This window comes from Topomyia yanbarensis, chromosome 1 (genome assembly GCF_030247195.1).
Source record: "Topomyia yanbarensis strain Yona2022 chromosome 1, ASM3024719v1, whole genome shotgun sequence".
Lineage (NCBI taxonomy): Eukaryota > Metazoa > Arthropoda > Insecta > Diptera > Culicidae > Topomyia > Topomyia yanbarensis.
This window is the reverse complement of record NC_080670.1, coordinates 124,830,821-124,846,477: the sequence shown is the minus strand read 5'-3', so window position 1 is coordinate 124,846,477 and position 15,657 is coordinate 124,830,821. Positions and strand designations below refer to the sequence as shown.

At 38.2% G+C, this 15,657-nt stretch overlaps 1 protein-coding gene and 1 long non-coding RNA gene across 3 annotated transcripts; one reads left to right on the top strand and one right to left on the bottom strand.

Moving 5' to 3' along the window:
- The first annotated feature begins 518 nt into the window (after positions 1 to 518).
- LOC131685400 (uncharacterized) lies at positions 519 to 7,612 on the top strand. 2 transcript variants are annotated; one of them, XR_009304803.1, is made up of 4 exons: positions 519 to 693; positions 3,042 to 3,295; positions 3,352 to 3,880; positions 7,461 to 7,612. It is a non-coding gene; the product is annotated as an uncharacterized LOC131685400 (long non-coding RNA). The 2 variants fall into 2 exon arrangements; XR_009304806.1 differs by lacking the exon at positions 519 to 693 and adding an exon at positions 915 to 964.
- Positions 5,351 to 7,332, bottom strand: LOC131685326 (asparagine--tRNA ligase, cytoplasmic-like). The gene is made up of 4 exons (XM_058969017.1): positions 6,817 to 7,332; positions 6,622 to 6,749; positions 5,968 to 6,508; positions 5,351 to 5,911 (listed from the first exon to the last, which is right to left on the bottom strand). The coding sequence occupies exons 3-4, from the start codon at positions 6,132 to 6,134 to the stop codon at positions 5,422 to 5,424; spliced, it is 657 nt and encodes a 218-aa protein (XP_058825000.1). The 5' UTR covers positions 6,135 to 6,508; positions 6,622 to 6,749; positions 6,817 to 7,332; the 3' UTR covers positions 5,351 to 5,421.
- Positions 7,613 to 15,657: the final 8,045 nt, after the last annotated feature.

Sequence of the window (15,657 nt, the reverse complement as noted above, 5' to 3'; positions counted from 1 at the left end):
TTTTTTTAAGCACGATATTTTTTTCAACAATAATCGTACCCCCTTAAGCAAGAACTGATTTCATCAGTAAGTGTCGACTAACGGATAAAATTTGACAAAGATCGCGGACCACGCCACCAAATATTCGATTAGTTCCTTTTATGAATCATCGTGAATTCGTCCGATATAACAGTGTTGCATTCTTTCAGCATTTTGCTTACATCCGAATTTTGATTGATATTGTAAGTAACGTTTTCCGCAAGCGCAAGATTTAGTGGCTATTTTAGGGCAGAGCTGTTCGTCCATACTCCAGCAATGTTGATTTAACTTCAGATGAAGCGATCGCAAGTGCAATTTTCAATTTAATTTTAAGTTATGCAATTCATCAGTATTATATTGTCATTCGCGTAATAGATCTCTATCAAATAAATTCTTGCCTTTTCATGTATGTGCTAGTAAACATACATGCAACAAAATTTTAGATTTTTGAAGTAATTGATAGATATTGCATCAGAAACCCTCCCTCTTCTTCTATTAGATAAATTTCAAATAGTTACAAACAAAAAGTTAATGTTCAATCTTTTTTGTACCACTGTTGTTCCAAATCTTAGGAAAAAAAAGTTTATTCAGTTGGTATAAGGACAGACATGCAATTTGAAGACAACATATATGTGTAATTAAAATGACGACGAAAATAAGTTGTTTTGAAAACGAGTGCGTAGTGTTCCAGTTATGACCTAGTTCTTGTGGTGGTCAAGTTTCATTGCATTATAGACTGCTTTTATGTGTATCAAAATTTATTCATTGGCTACCATTGTGAATAACTTGCAACGGACAAGTTCATCTGAAACCTTTTAATTAGATATTAAAACTCTAATCATTGGATTATTGTGTCGCAGTTTTCCCAATTGTAGATAGTAAAATTAAAGTCGTTCCTAGCAAACAATTGTGCATTCTGTTGGTTAATTTGATCTGCATAGTATCAGTGAGTAGTTGAGGGATATAACAATATAAACATTCGCGATATTCTAATCTGCATCTGTTTCTCATGCTGAAATATCGATATATCGTTTTGCATCACCTGCTAGTAAATATATCATTTTGCCTCATGTGCTTTAGTAAAATCATTGTTTTGCCTCACCTACCAGTGGCGTAGCCAGGGGGGGGGGGGTTTGGGGGTTAAACCCCCCCCCCCCCAAACCAAAATTAATTGGGTTGAAAAAAAATTGATACTGACGAATTTAATTTAATATTCCGCAAAATATTTTTGGAAAAATATTCTCTGATCACTACATTGAGAACTGTGTTTAAAGCGTCATGAGAACTTTTGGAAAATTATGGGAGGGGATCTTGTAACTTATCTCTTAGCCAAAATCCCATAGTTGTCAAATTACTTCAATGTAAAATAAAATAACTGTCTGAATTATTATGAGCTCATTTTTGGAAAGATGCTTCAAAATATGGATTAGAGACAATTTTTCGAATGGGAATCTAAATTTGAATAGGTTGATTGCATATAAAACATAAGCTTGTTCACCGAAAACTTGCATACATTTCAACATTTGCTGAAAATGTATTTTTTTAGAATGTGTAGAGTTTAGACAACAATTCAATATAGTTAACAACAAGAATAACATTTCAGAAACTAGTTGAAAGCTGATGTAATTTTGTCTCTAGCAGATCAGGATCGGTTTTATGAGCATTGGATTTTTGTTGAATATATGAATAGCCTCTCAGCAGGATGCAATGAATGGCGTACTAAAATTTTGTGTGCTACGTACTAGTACTGCAAGTTGTGAGGTTGACTAATGAAGAAAAGTAAAATTAATGCTCGATAAATTTTTAACGGTCACGATCACATTCATTCGAAACTGCCAAATTTCGATGTTAAGTAACATTGAAGAATTTCAAAACGTAAGTCTGTTCATCTGCTGATAGAATAATTTTGACGGTTAATCCTCCTAGAAGTAATTATAGAGAAGAATTACTCTTCAAGCAAATTTGAGTCGAGACTTAATGTCTCCAGCAAAGTTTTCGAAAGTGCTATTTCAAACAACTTTGTCAAAGACATACATATCCCACATATTCAGAGTATCGAAATATAGTAGTAGAAAACCTTTGCAACAAGCTATTCTGAAATTACTGTATTTGATAAATCACTTCTGCGGTAATTAAATAATAAATACAAAAAAATAAGGGAACTGGATTTAAAACAAATAATTCCCAGGGATTAAAAGGACTCAAAAACACAAAGAGTGATTCCATTTTCAGGAGCTAGCATCAATTCGGCGCTGGCTTAGTCCGCCCACCAAGTTAGTGTCGGATTCTGATGAGATGAAGTCGAAACGCAAGTTTCAGTTCCATCCATCCATAATTTAGTTATAGGTTTTGTGTTCTCAACTCGTAATGATTGTTTCAAACAATTTTATCCGTACCGCAGAAAAAAATAGTTTTCACCTAAATTTTTCTTCACTAAGGAGAAATATAGCAGGCCCAGTTCATTTAAATCCCTATATGTTGAATTCATGTAGCCTTCATATTTTCAACAAAATTGTTTGAATGACATTATCAAAAACTTTGCTGAAGGCACCATGTCTCTTAATATTTTTGAAAAATTAATTCACCATAATTACCTCTATGAGAATTAATCACTAAAATTTCTATATCAAAGCAGGCGCTGTTTTATGTTGATAACTTCCCGAAGTTGTCAAACCTTCAAAGTCTAGGATTATTATATTAGGTGATCTTGAACGTTGAAATTTTTTTAGATCATTTATCCCACTTTAAAAGATCGCAATTTTTGACTTCATTGACATTTTATACAAGAAAATAATCTATAGAGGTTTGAAAACTGTTCCATGTTGATCCTTCTTGTTTGTAGACTGGAATGACATCTGTTAGACTCCTTTAAGTTTTCATTAATTTATCAAACTCATATTAAATTTTAGCATTTTTTCAAAAAATTTGCGATTCTCATCAAAACCCCCTCCAAACCAAATTTCTGGCTACGCCACTGTCACCTACTAAAGAAGAAAATTGATGTTGTTTATTTCTGTTTACAGTTTGTGACCAACGTGTATTTGTTCCTGCTGTCCAACAATTCGATCGTTCAAAGGCAACAAACGGAGGATAGCGAATCGCTACCGGAACCAACGCAAATTCTGCTGATCGATCGTGTCAATTGTGCTTTACAACGAATCGTTATACTCCGGGCTGATCGTGGTCCGGCACAAGATGCTATACCGGATCTACGCTTGCACGGGAAATTGTAACATACCGAAACCGAATGAGGGGGAAGATGCATCAAACGGTGCGGGTAAGTTCGATGGCGAATAAATATGAAAAATCATTACTGACTTCCGTTCATTGCAGTATCGTCCCCACTGGGCTACCGACCAACGTGTAATTGTTCCTGCTGTCTAAAAAGTCGACCGGACTCGCTCGATCAAGTACCAAACGGGATACTGAGTCGCTACCGGAAGCGACACCAATTCCGCTGAAATCTATCGTTTGTGTGTTACCACGAACCGCTATACTCCGCGCTGATCGTGCTCCGGAACGAAATGCTACACCGGTTCTACGCTTGCATGGGAATTTTAATCGTACCGAAACGGTAAGAGTCAATGTCCATCTGCTTCCAGTGTGCGGCAATGAGATTTCAGCTCGCCGGATACACCACGGCCGCAGCTGCTTGTAGCAGGTGAATTTGCTCAACACCATATTACGTTTAAAAGCGACCCAGACCGCCCGAAATGTCACCTGATTTGCTCTCTGAACGCGTTGCTCATCCAGAGTTGCTTATTTTGGCTATTCGCAACTAACCTACACTGGATACAGGTCGTTCCTGCATCTGCCACCCGTGGACGCGCTCGATGGCTCTCAGCTGAGTTTGTGTATGTATGTGAGTATCAAATAATGTCACTTTTCTCAGAGATGGTTGGACCGATTTAAACAATGTTATACTCAAATGAAAGGTGCAACATAGCCATAGGCTGCTATTGAATTTTATTTGGATCTGGTTCTGGAGTTATGAGTTGGAAAGAGCGATCGCACATGAAATTATCTAAACCTTTGTGCTTTTTGCATGTAAAGAAATACTATGCAATAACTCCACAAATCAACTTTTCAACTGAGACTCGGGGGCCGAATGTCATAATCCATTCGATTCAGTTCGTCGAGATCGGTCAATGTCTGTGTGTGCATGTGTGCACATCTAGGGGAAGTGGCCCAATTCGGACCGCTGGCCAATTCGGACCCCCAGCTGTTTCTCAGCTATGGTAATATTATGAAAAGCGTATATATCATTGTCATGGCTGTCATGTAGCTCTGTTTTATATCACAAAATTTTGCGGTTCTCAGTTTTCGTATGCGTGCGCTGGGGGCGAATGTTGTTTTGGAGCGCTTTTTTGAAAAATGTATAAGCCAAAAACACAATTTTCGTTGGCAACAACAATATATCAAGTCAAATGCATTATCGTGATTTTGGATCTACTGGATAATATCTTTTATTTAATATCTTGTTCTGGGCGAGACTATCAACTGTTTTCGTTTAATTGGTGTGTGAATAATAGAATATGGGATGAGCTTGTCAAATTCCAGCAAAAATCCGCATTGCCGTCGACGGGGGTACGAATCGATGGGTTGACTTTCTTAAGGAAAATATTGGCACAGAAGAACAGTTCGGTGACGGGGGATTTCGATTCCTGCACCGATTAATCCATGACTTAAGGAAAGCGGTTGAATTGCAAGGTAAGAACATTACAAATTAAAAAAAAAAATTCACTCGTTACTGATGTCTATTTAACAGATAATCAAAACACCCAAATGCTACAGATTTTACAAAATCTCTCAAAGCGATTTAGAGCACCAGTTACGATAGCGAAATAAGTCGAATTCTGGTGTTGAGTGAAAGTTCTGGCCAGTTGTACCAAATCATGGCCAACATTAATACTTTGTTCCTGGCCCGTGACATTCTACCGAATGCATTTGTATTCTTGTGATCCAGTAACTCTCAGTTGGCTGCTACCGGCGGGAACCCACTTAATTCAAATTTCCCCTCGGTTGGTACACGAACGTATCTGGTGTTCGCTTGTTCCTATTGGACAACGGGCCGTATGTAGCACTAGTGGATTGCACTGGAACCTCGACAACCGGGCTGTTTGGTAAGCACTTCGAACACTTACTCTAGCCAGGAAGTTCAAATTCAATCAGAGAGTGCCGTACTTTGGTTAATGGGAACGACCCCGAAGGATATGTGATAAGAGTATTGCCTGCAACTGAAAATACGCGTTCATGTCAACGGGCTTTTAGGTGCCTAATAAAATTCCCTCATCTCTCTGTATGTTGCTTTATTAGATATAATACAAATATATTGATATAGAATGACAATATTTTATTTTCTTAAAGTAAAAGTGTCAATTTCTAGCTTTTTAGTAATACTGTTCAGAGAAATCGACCTCCGACAATTAATCGGCGATCGTCTTCACATTTAGACATGTAAAATGATTTAATTTTCGCGGGAAACCGGCACAACATTATTGGTTCGTTTATTTGCTCCGTCATTTTTCGTTCCGGACCCTCCGGAATATCATCGCCAAACTCATAAAAAGTTCCATCATTCTTGGTGACGTTGTTCTCCTTTAGCCAGTCAATAGCATCGACATAGTTCGGTGGCATAAAATTCGGGTTAAGATGACCCCACGGAGATTTCAATACTCGATCGACAACATCTACTATCAAATCTTCCAGCCGATCAAGTAGCTCTTTGAAAGTAATAAAGGGACATTCACTCTCAATATAACTGTATTCTGCTAAATCACGGCGAGCAAGACTCTGCTCTGCACGGTAACTTTGAGAAATGCAATAGTCGCCCAATGCCGGCAAACAGGTTTCCATATATTTTTGTGAGCTTTGCGTCAGAAATGCTTCCGCCCTAAAATGTATTTATTGTTTGAGCAAATACTTCTAATGCGAACATTTTTTATTTACCTAAAATAGTCCAGTTTGAACAGAGTCGACCCTCCTTCAACTTGTGTTTGCACCAGCGTCGGTGGCGTTACCTCCGTGTAACCACGTTCATGATAATGCTCCCTAAATGCCATCATAATGACATCTCTCATCTTGAGAATCTTAGAAGTATTTTCGCCTCTAATCATAATGTGTCTGTTATCGAGCTAGACATCAGGATGAGCATCCTCGTTCAAAATAGAATCTGCCCCACCGGCCGGAGCTAATCCAATTAGCTACCAATAATCAACGTGCAGCTCATGTCCACCGGGAGCGGACTTACCTTCTGGAACCTCTGACACAAGGTATCGCTGAGAACGCTTTTCAAGAATTTTCTTGAGCTGAGATTTGGCTACTAGTTCGTAGGGTGATTCCGATTTTGCATCCTTAGCGTTTACATAAATTCTTGGGAAAGGTTCCTTGCCGGCGTGCTTCATGGCTTGTAGGATTGTTTTGAAGGGTTTTTCCGCTGTTCCATCACCGAACTCGTCATCGCCACGCTTTTCCAAGGTGTAGAGATCGTCTGGAGGTGGTGAGAAAAATTGGATCAATATTCAATTATTATTATCCATCACCGTTGGTTGAATTTCAGCGGCCGTTCACTTTCCGGCAAGTGTAATGGATAAGAGTACTTACTGGCAACGTTTGTTGAGTGCCGAACAGGGGATTGATTTCCGTTTCATCCTTGTTACTACGAGCAGGTTATGCTTCTTTTACCATCTCAGCATAGATATCAGTTTCGGCTGCCAACGTCGGATGGTAATCTAACGAGAAGAGATTATATTAAATTCAAAAAAATTTTATCTTAAAGAAAGAAACCACCCAACTTACCACTAAGAATTGAAACTTTTCATAGTTAGCGTCATACTGTTGAACTTCGCTGTCCAATCATTCCTGACATTCTTCCGGGTGTTGCATGTGCATCTACGCCCCCCGGAACGAACGGTCGGGGTGAAACGGATAGTAGATTCTTCGTATACCACTAACCGTATCGTGGGGGATAAAACATTCCTTCTTCATAGCCTCCAACAGTTCTTAGTGCATCTGGTGTAGGATAAATCGATTCCAATTTTGAATTAGACTGATCAGATTGATGTTAGCTATGTTGCTTCGGTCCGAAGAAAATATTAACCCCAGGGCAGCTGCTTTCGGAAAGAGAATTTCTTACAACAGCAGTGCGTAATGGGTCGAAGTGACAGCTGCTATCTAAACCAAGACTATTGAAAACTATAGGTAGGATTATTCAAGATTAGCTAAAACTAGTCGAGATTATTTTGGGAATAAAAAAGTTCACTAATTTATTTTAGTCCAACGTTTAGAGTGATTTCCCCCTAGGGGTGTGGATGTTTTTTTTTAAACCGTTGGCTGAATTTTCGTGAAAAAGTATGTCTCGCCACGCGATGGGAGTACAATGTACGATTATTTCAAGTCAATTTGAATAGCTTTCAATAATTATTTTCTTTGATATTTCACAGGTGCCATTAGGAGCCTTGAGGACAACCATAACAACTGGGTGACTAAACAGAACAGCGGGACATTATGATTTAGAGCAACACACCACCGTTCTATGAATCGTTGGGGTTTGCACCATGCGATGTAGAATAATATAGTCAATGAGACAAAATAACTAATAGAATGATTCACTGCGTATAGTTTTTCTCATGTTCCCAATCTTCTATTGGCAGACAGCCGCTTTAAATAATCGGTGCAACGTCAGTACCGTAAACCGGGGTGACTTTGATCATCGGGGTGGCTTTGATCACTCGAAACTTTTGTCGTAGATCGCTTATTAAACCAGAATAGCTAAGCCGAATCATTTTAATTTGAAATGATTTTTACTCTAAACTTATAAAATACTGATTCGCTATATTTTTTGAGCATATTGTTCGGTTTTTGGGTACAAGAACTACAAAAAACCGAAATTTGACTTAACCATATTTTTACGAAGCTTCGTAAAATGTCTATTTTTTATAAAACAAATAAATCTCAGATTTGAGCAAGAGTAATAAATTACAATTTATTTTCCTTTAGTGTGGGATGTGCCAAATTTACTTTTAAGAGTTTGCTTATTTTAAATACATTTTTTGTGAAACTAGTTGGCAGAAATTTTAAATTTTGTCAAGCTAAAATTCACAGCATTTTTTTATTGTTCTATATTCCAACGTGTTAAAATGGATTAAACTTTTTGTACATTGATAAAGAGCTGAAATAAAACAATTTTAGCAGTTTTAAAGGTTTTCAGAATATTTTATTCTAATTGGACACAAATTATACGAATTTTGGTTACTCGAACTTTACAGTATATTGAAATGCTTTGTATAATACCAATTAACATCTATTTTACAATCTAGTATCTTTCCAGAGCCAGTTTAAACAAACATTTGAATGAAAAACATTGACATCAATAACTTAATGTGGGTGAACATGTTTAGTGGATTCTTGGTGGAAATGTGGTGCTTCCTGCCGATGTTGGTGACTCGAAGGCAAACCGAATAAAAGGGCTCCAGATTGAAACAGTTAAACATATAGGGTAGATGATTTAATTTTTCTCAAACTATTAGGGTGCTACACTATGTTCCGATGAATATAGTGGAAGAGGTAGAGATTTTGTGCGAAGTAGGGATACCAATTTTTTATCCCATAACGATGTGTTCGGTTAGGTACAATAAATAGATAGGCTACGATGATATAAAGAGATGTAACCCTCTCAGTGGGAGGCACGATTCTCGAGAGTCTAAGATAGAATATTTATACAATTTCACCCGATCGAAGTGAATTATAACTCTTACAGAAACATGGACAAATATATTGCGAATGAATAAATTATGTTTCTAAAGTAAATTGCTTTATGTATCGAAAGAAAATATCCAGTTAAGTTATAAAAGTTTGCCCTCTTGCTTTGGAACAATTCAGCAGTTTAAAACTCTCTTAAAACTAGACGTGCACACTCTGGGAGCCAAAAGCGATATACGAAGAATAAACTGAATCGTAATGACATTCTATAGAGAAAAGAAAGGAATTTGGCTTTCTTTCATTCATAATCTTTAGTAAAAACAGCGTGTGGTGATATTTCATTCGTTTGTCCATTCCTTATATAGTTTTAGTCGAATAGTTATCAGCCAGCTCCAAATCGCATTATGGCACGTTGAAATCTCGTATCGAGGGTATCCATTTCCACGTGTAGCCTTCAAAACTGCATGATCGCTGGTCAGTGGCGTAGCCAGAAATTTGGTTTGGAGGGGGTTTTGACGAAAATCTTAGATTTTTCAACAATGTTGGCGGGTCTATTTATGACATGTAATCTGTAGGCCGCGATCGACTGGGTACTACCGTGTTCTGCAGTAATAGCGAAATGGGTTGGTGTGAGCGGGAATGGGCGCTATAACCCTACCGTAGGCAGAACTAAATACCTATCGCAGGTGTCAGTTATGTTGGGTGGCGCACTACGAGACAGGTTAGGTCAAGTTCAACGAGTGGCCCAAAAATTCCCCTTTACTAACAATCAAGCAGGAAGGGATGAGCTGAAAACTCGCAACTTCTAAACCGTAGCATTGGAGGAGCTTTGATAGACGGGGCAGAAGGTGTGGAAATGCGGGGATCGAGCGAAGGCACAAGAGCTGGGCAAAATGCGTCAACGCGTGATCAAGTGGCAGGCGATCAGCGAAAGGATGTGTGTAGTGTGGATCAAAGGCCATTTCTTCGACTAGAGCATTATCAATGTGCACTGATCTCACGAAGCCGAGAAAGATGCATTTTATGCGCAGCTGGAGCATGTCTATGATAGCTGCCTATGGCGGAATGTTAAGCTCGTCATCGGTGACATAAACATCCTGATAGGCCGGGGGCATTGTATAAACCAGTTATCGCACAGGATGCAGGATATGTACACCTTATAAATAATGTGCAGAAATTCTCACGATTGATAAGTATATTATGACGAACACCTACATAGCGAAACAGTAGACGACAAGAGTATTGCAAGAATCAGCTTGGAGACGCGCGCAGTCCACGACAGATTCCGGATCTACCTACGATTCATGAAGAATAGGACGGTTGAACCGCTGGCAATGACCAACTGTCATGTGAGCTACTCAAACACAGAGTAGAGGAGCTGGTTAGAGCACTCCACTGACTGCTTTTGAAGATCTGGAAGGAGGAGATTTTACCGAAGTATAGGACGTAGGAAGTAGTATGTCCCATCTATAAAAATGGCGCAAGCGGAATTTTTGCAACTAATTACCGATTAATCACATTACTGAACTGCCCTTGTATACAAAGGTGACGTAAACACCATCGACTATATTTTTCAGGAATTCAATTTTCAAATCTTGCATGGTGCGGGTAAAAGCATGCTTTCGCCACTTTGCTTTTCGCATTTCAACAGGTTATTTTTTTATTTTTATTTGAAGTCGTTTGCACTGAAAGATGCGAATTTTCGCAGTGAACTTAAAAATATGAAGTTAAATTTGACCAAAGTGGCGTTGAAGTCACTTTTGCATATTAGGATAGTAAACGTCATCTACAAGGTGTTCTCCCAAATTCTTTGTTGCCGCCTATAACCGTTAGTAAGGGAATTCGTAGTGTAATATGGCCTATAATGCACAAATACGGGCAGCATTCATATCTCCAACCAAGCTATTTGCCATAACATTCTCGACAAAATTTGATTGGAATTAGTAATGCATCCAACTGGAAAAATTAATCAACAAAATTATGCTGCTAAATACTAAACCTCCAAAAGCTGATGGTTTCCAAATAATGGTATCTTGGCGCCATTCAATTCGATACCCAAATGTACATCATAAACAGCGAAAAACGTGAAAAAAATTCAATATTTTTTTATTACCAATCTTAGCTAGTGGCACATTATATAAATGATAACCAGGCATGGGAAAAATCATTTCACGAAACGATCAATTTGAAATCATCCACCAACATGCTCTTACTGTGAAACCCGATCTCGGCAACCCTTCTTGTGCAGAGTTACGCGTTCATGTGAAAGCGAGAAGCAAAACACAAAACTGAAAAAAGTGTCAGCGCCCGGCTATGATTCATTCTCCATCGCATACGTAGTGTTTTGAATGAAAGCAGAAAGGATCGCAAATGAATGCATTCTTTCATTCACAAAGATTCATTTCAAAACATTCACCGGATCGTTCTAATAAAAAAACTTGTCGTTCTTGTTTATAGACCTATGAAATTTTCACTTGGTGATCTCTTATTGTTGAGAATGTAGTTTGCAATGTGCTGGTGAAAAAAATAACTTCTTAAAACGATTCCGTGCATATCACAATATCAATTTCAAGTGGATTGTAGTGCAATCTACTTCTCAACATTGATTATAGTGTACATTTGCACTATAAAGTTGACCTAACCCAACCAGAGAATACAATGTCACATTCATTTGTGATTTAAAAGTTGATTCACTTGTGAATGTTTACAGTACAATCTTCCGATTCAATCCGCGTATGAAGAACACGATCTTCTTCATTCAACATAGTACGTGTCATTCTTTTACCTGGCTCACATTTTCGGAAGTTCATCTCTACCTACGTTCAGATGTGTTCTTTTGGAGAGTTTTAGTCGGATCGTGAATGAACGACTGGCTGCTGTCAAAGCAATGAACGGATTCGCTAAGAATCATGCGAATGAATGATAATTCCCATCCCTGGTCCCCAAAAAATCAAATGTACATAAAAACCGATTCTGACATGTTAAAGACAAGCGTTAACCGCCATTTTTCATCAGTTTCTATGTAGGCATTTTCATCGAGCTATTTTGCTTGATATTTACATGATTTATCAACTATAGGATCCTCACTAAAATATTAGTTACAAGTTTGTGAGAATGGACACATTTTACAAAAAGTCCCCATAACGTTTAAAACATTAGGTTCTCAATGTAATGAACAAATAATAAACTTCCAAAATTATTATTTGAATATTTAATAAACTAGTCAGCATCAAACTTTTTTTTCTTTAATTCAAATATTTTGGTTTGGAGGGGGTTTTAACCCCCCCTTGGCTACGCCACTGTCGCTGGTCCAAATAGCAGCTGGGTATCAAAGATGCTAACACGTTTCACTCGTTGTAATTTCGTAATTTGTATTGCCATACAAAAGAGCCTTCAACTGAAAGAGTACAGAAAAGAAACAAATATCAAACTGAATTTATTGAAAAACCCCGGGGCGGTGGATTGCTCTCGAGTTGCACTTTCTAGCAGAAGAGCAGGCCACTGGACGTGTTTCATTCCCACTTCTGCTAGAAAGTGAAACACCAAGGCAATCCACCGCCTCGGTGTTTTTCAATGAAAAACGACATGAATGAGTTTACAAATGAAAAAGTATTATATCATCAGTACAATGGAATCACTATCAGTGGGAACCTTGTTTAAGCTTCCGGGGTGAAGTCTTCCCACTACATGATCTTCTTATTGGCTCCTTAAAACACTACACAAGATCTTCCTACACTAGTTTCTAATCTGATTTGGATTAATCGAATTACACATCATAATTACACATCATAATACCAATACACAAAGGTGATTTATTGTTCGCAATAGAATAGAATTTATCATCAGGCATTATTTCAACCGTACATCGCTCATCAACAATTTGTCATTTTTGTTGACATGGTGTTAAAAAATATCCACTCTCGCTAGCTTACTATTCGGAAAAACAACAACAAAACTCCACAAGCACTTCCGGAACTTTTTTATGCTCCGTTTGTAGTGAAAAACTTTTGCTAATATATATTTTTAATTGCAGAAAGATTTAAAATGTGATTGAAATTTTCGTTTGCTGCTTTTAATACTATATGTAAACAAAGTTTTTTATCTCTTTCTGACTGGTAACGCAACGTATGATGACACACGAAAGAAAAATTGATAGGAGAAAAAGAGATGATCGATTTGTTTTGCTCTGGTTTAGACATATGCACAGGGTTGAACATAAGTTCCACTGCGATCCACAACGTCAAAACGGAACGGAATCGGAACGGAATTTCAGCTTATCTGGGCCCTTAGGCGATTCGTATTCGTTCCAATTTGATAATGTGAGCTGCAGCAGCTGAACGGAAACAGAAGCACCCATATTCCATTACTGAAAGTATCGTTGTTTGATACAATCTTATCACGTCACTTGGATGAGCACCCCACCAAGATCCGGTAATTGTTCGGAGAAAATTTATCCTTTGTTGGCACTTCTTTATCAGATACCTAATGTGGCCTCCCCATGTACCTTTAGAATCGAACCAAATTCCGAGATATTTAAAGTCATGACTTGGGCTATCGTTCTACCAACCAACTGAAGCTGAGCTGGATCACGCTTCCTTGAAAAAAACAATCAACTCTGTTTTCTCCGTAGAGAAAACGATGCCTAGCTTCAAAGCCCAACTTGATAAATTATCCAAACTATCTTGCAGTGGTTGTTGTAAATTTATGGCTTTTGGTCCTGTAACAGAAACCACGCCATCATCTGCAAGTTGCCTTAGAGTGCATGGGCTGACAATACAATTATCAATGTCATTCACGTAAAAATTGTAGAGAAGGGGGCTTAAACAAGAACCTTGTGGGAGGCCCATGTAACTTATTCTGAATGTTGCCAAATCGCCATATGAAAAATGCATGTGCTTTTCTGACAATAAGTTGTATAAAAAATTATTTAATATTGGTGAAAGACCACATTGATGTAGTTTCTCTGAGAGAACATCAATGGAAACAGAGTCGAATGCTCCTTTTATGTCTAAGAACACAGACGCCATTTGTTCTTTTTTTGCGTAAGCTAGAACTGGGTATCTGATAGCAAGCCGTTCGCCTCAATCCAATTATCGAAACGTCGTAGCATAACTTTTTCCAACAATTTCCTGATGCAGGATAGCATTGCAATCGGTCGATACGAGCTATGGTCGGAGGCTGGTTTTCCCGGTTTTGGAATGGCGATAACTCTCACTTGCCTCCAGTCGTGCGGGACAATGTTCTGCTCAAGAAGCTTATTGAATAAATTCAACAAGCGTCTTTTTGCTAGATCAGGCAGATTCTTCACCAAGTTTAATTTAATTCTGTCTGGACCCGTAGCACTATTGTTGCATGAGAGGAGTGCAATTGAAAATACCATCATTGTCAAAGACGAATCTATGGAATCGTTACTTTTGGGAGCATCGTGAATGATTTTCTGCGCAGGAGCAGAATCTGGACAAACTTTCTAGGCAAAATTAAATATCTAGCGATTCGAAAAACCTTCGTTTTCATTAGTTACGTTTCGATTCCTCATTCTTCTGGCTGTGTTCCAAAGAGTACTCATTGATGTTTCTCTTGACAAGCCATCAACGAAGCCTCTCCAATAACTAGACTTTTTGGCACGACGGAGACTGTCAAATTTGTTTGGCAAAATCGAATAATTTTCAAAGATTGCACGTGTACACCCTTTCCGTTTCATAATTTCTTTGTAAGCAACTTGTTTAGCTTCATATGCATCCGAGCACTATTTGTCCCATCAGGGATTAGGAGGCCGGCTATTCATTGTCATGCCCGGATTGCATTTCGTTTGGGTTTGTTCTGCTGCTTCAATAATCAAAGCCGCTAAAAATTCATATTCTTCGGTAGATGGTAGCTCTTCCGTCGAAACAAGAGAAGTGAAAATTAAAGATTGGTATTTTTTCCAATCAATATTTCGTGTCAAGTCATAAGGTACATCAATTGAATTCGTGAGGCCTAATTCACTGTTCATTGAAATAACGACTGGCAAATGATCGCTACCGTGAGGATCAGGTACAACCTTCCACGTGCAATCTAACCGAAGTGATGTCGAGCATAGAGATAGATCTAATGCACTTGGTCGTGCGGGTGGTCTGGGGATGCGTTATTTCGCCTGTATTTAAAACTGTCATATTGAGCTCGTCACAAACATTGTATATCAAAGAGGATCGATTATCATTGAAGGGGGAATTCCACAATACTCGGTGCGAGTTAAAGTCTCCCAGTATCAGCCGCGGAGCATAGATTCCACTACCTCAAAAATCTGACGTTGTCCAATTTGAGCTTTGGGAGGTATATATATAGAAGCGATAGACATGTTTTTAATGTTCGTTTGGACAGCTACAGCCTCAATTCCCGCAAACAAGGGGATGTTAATTCTATAGAAAGAATAGCACTTTTTAATTCCTAGAAGCACTCCTCCATACGGGGTATGTCGGTCTAGGCGAACAATGTTGAAATCATTCAAGTTGAAATCAATGTTTGAGGTAAGCCATGTTTCACATAAAGCAAAAGCATCGCATTTCAAATTATGCAGCAAAATTTTTAAGGTATCAATTTTAGGTATGATACTTCTGCAATTCCACTGTAAAACAGTGATGGAATCTTTCACTGGAGGAGGTGAATTATCCATCGAAAGATACAATCGCTGCAAGAATGGGCCTTTGAGCAGTAAGCTGCTCTAAAAATGTTCTAATTGTTGGGAGGAACGCTGAAAGTATACTTTTTAGTGGTTCAGAAATATTGAATGCTTTGAAAATCCAATCAACAATTTCAGAAAATTTCAATAAACCTTTCCCCGGTTGAGGCTCGGAGGAATTTGAAGTTTTATTATTTCCAGTAATGGTGTTCTCTTAGGATTGTACATTACCAAAACCGGGAGGGACTGGCTTCGGTATCGCATCGGAATTCTTTATTTTT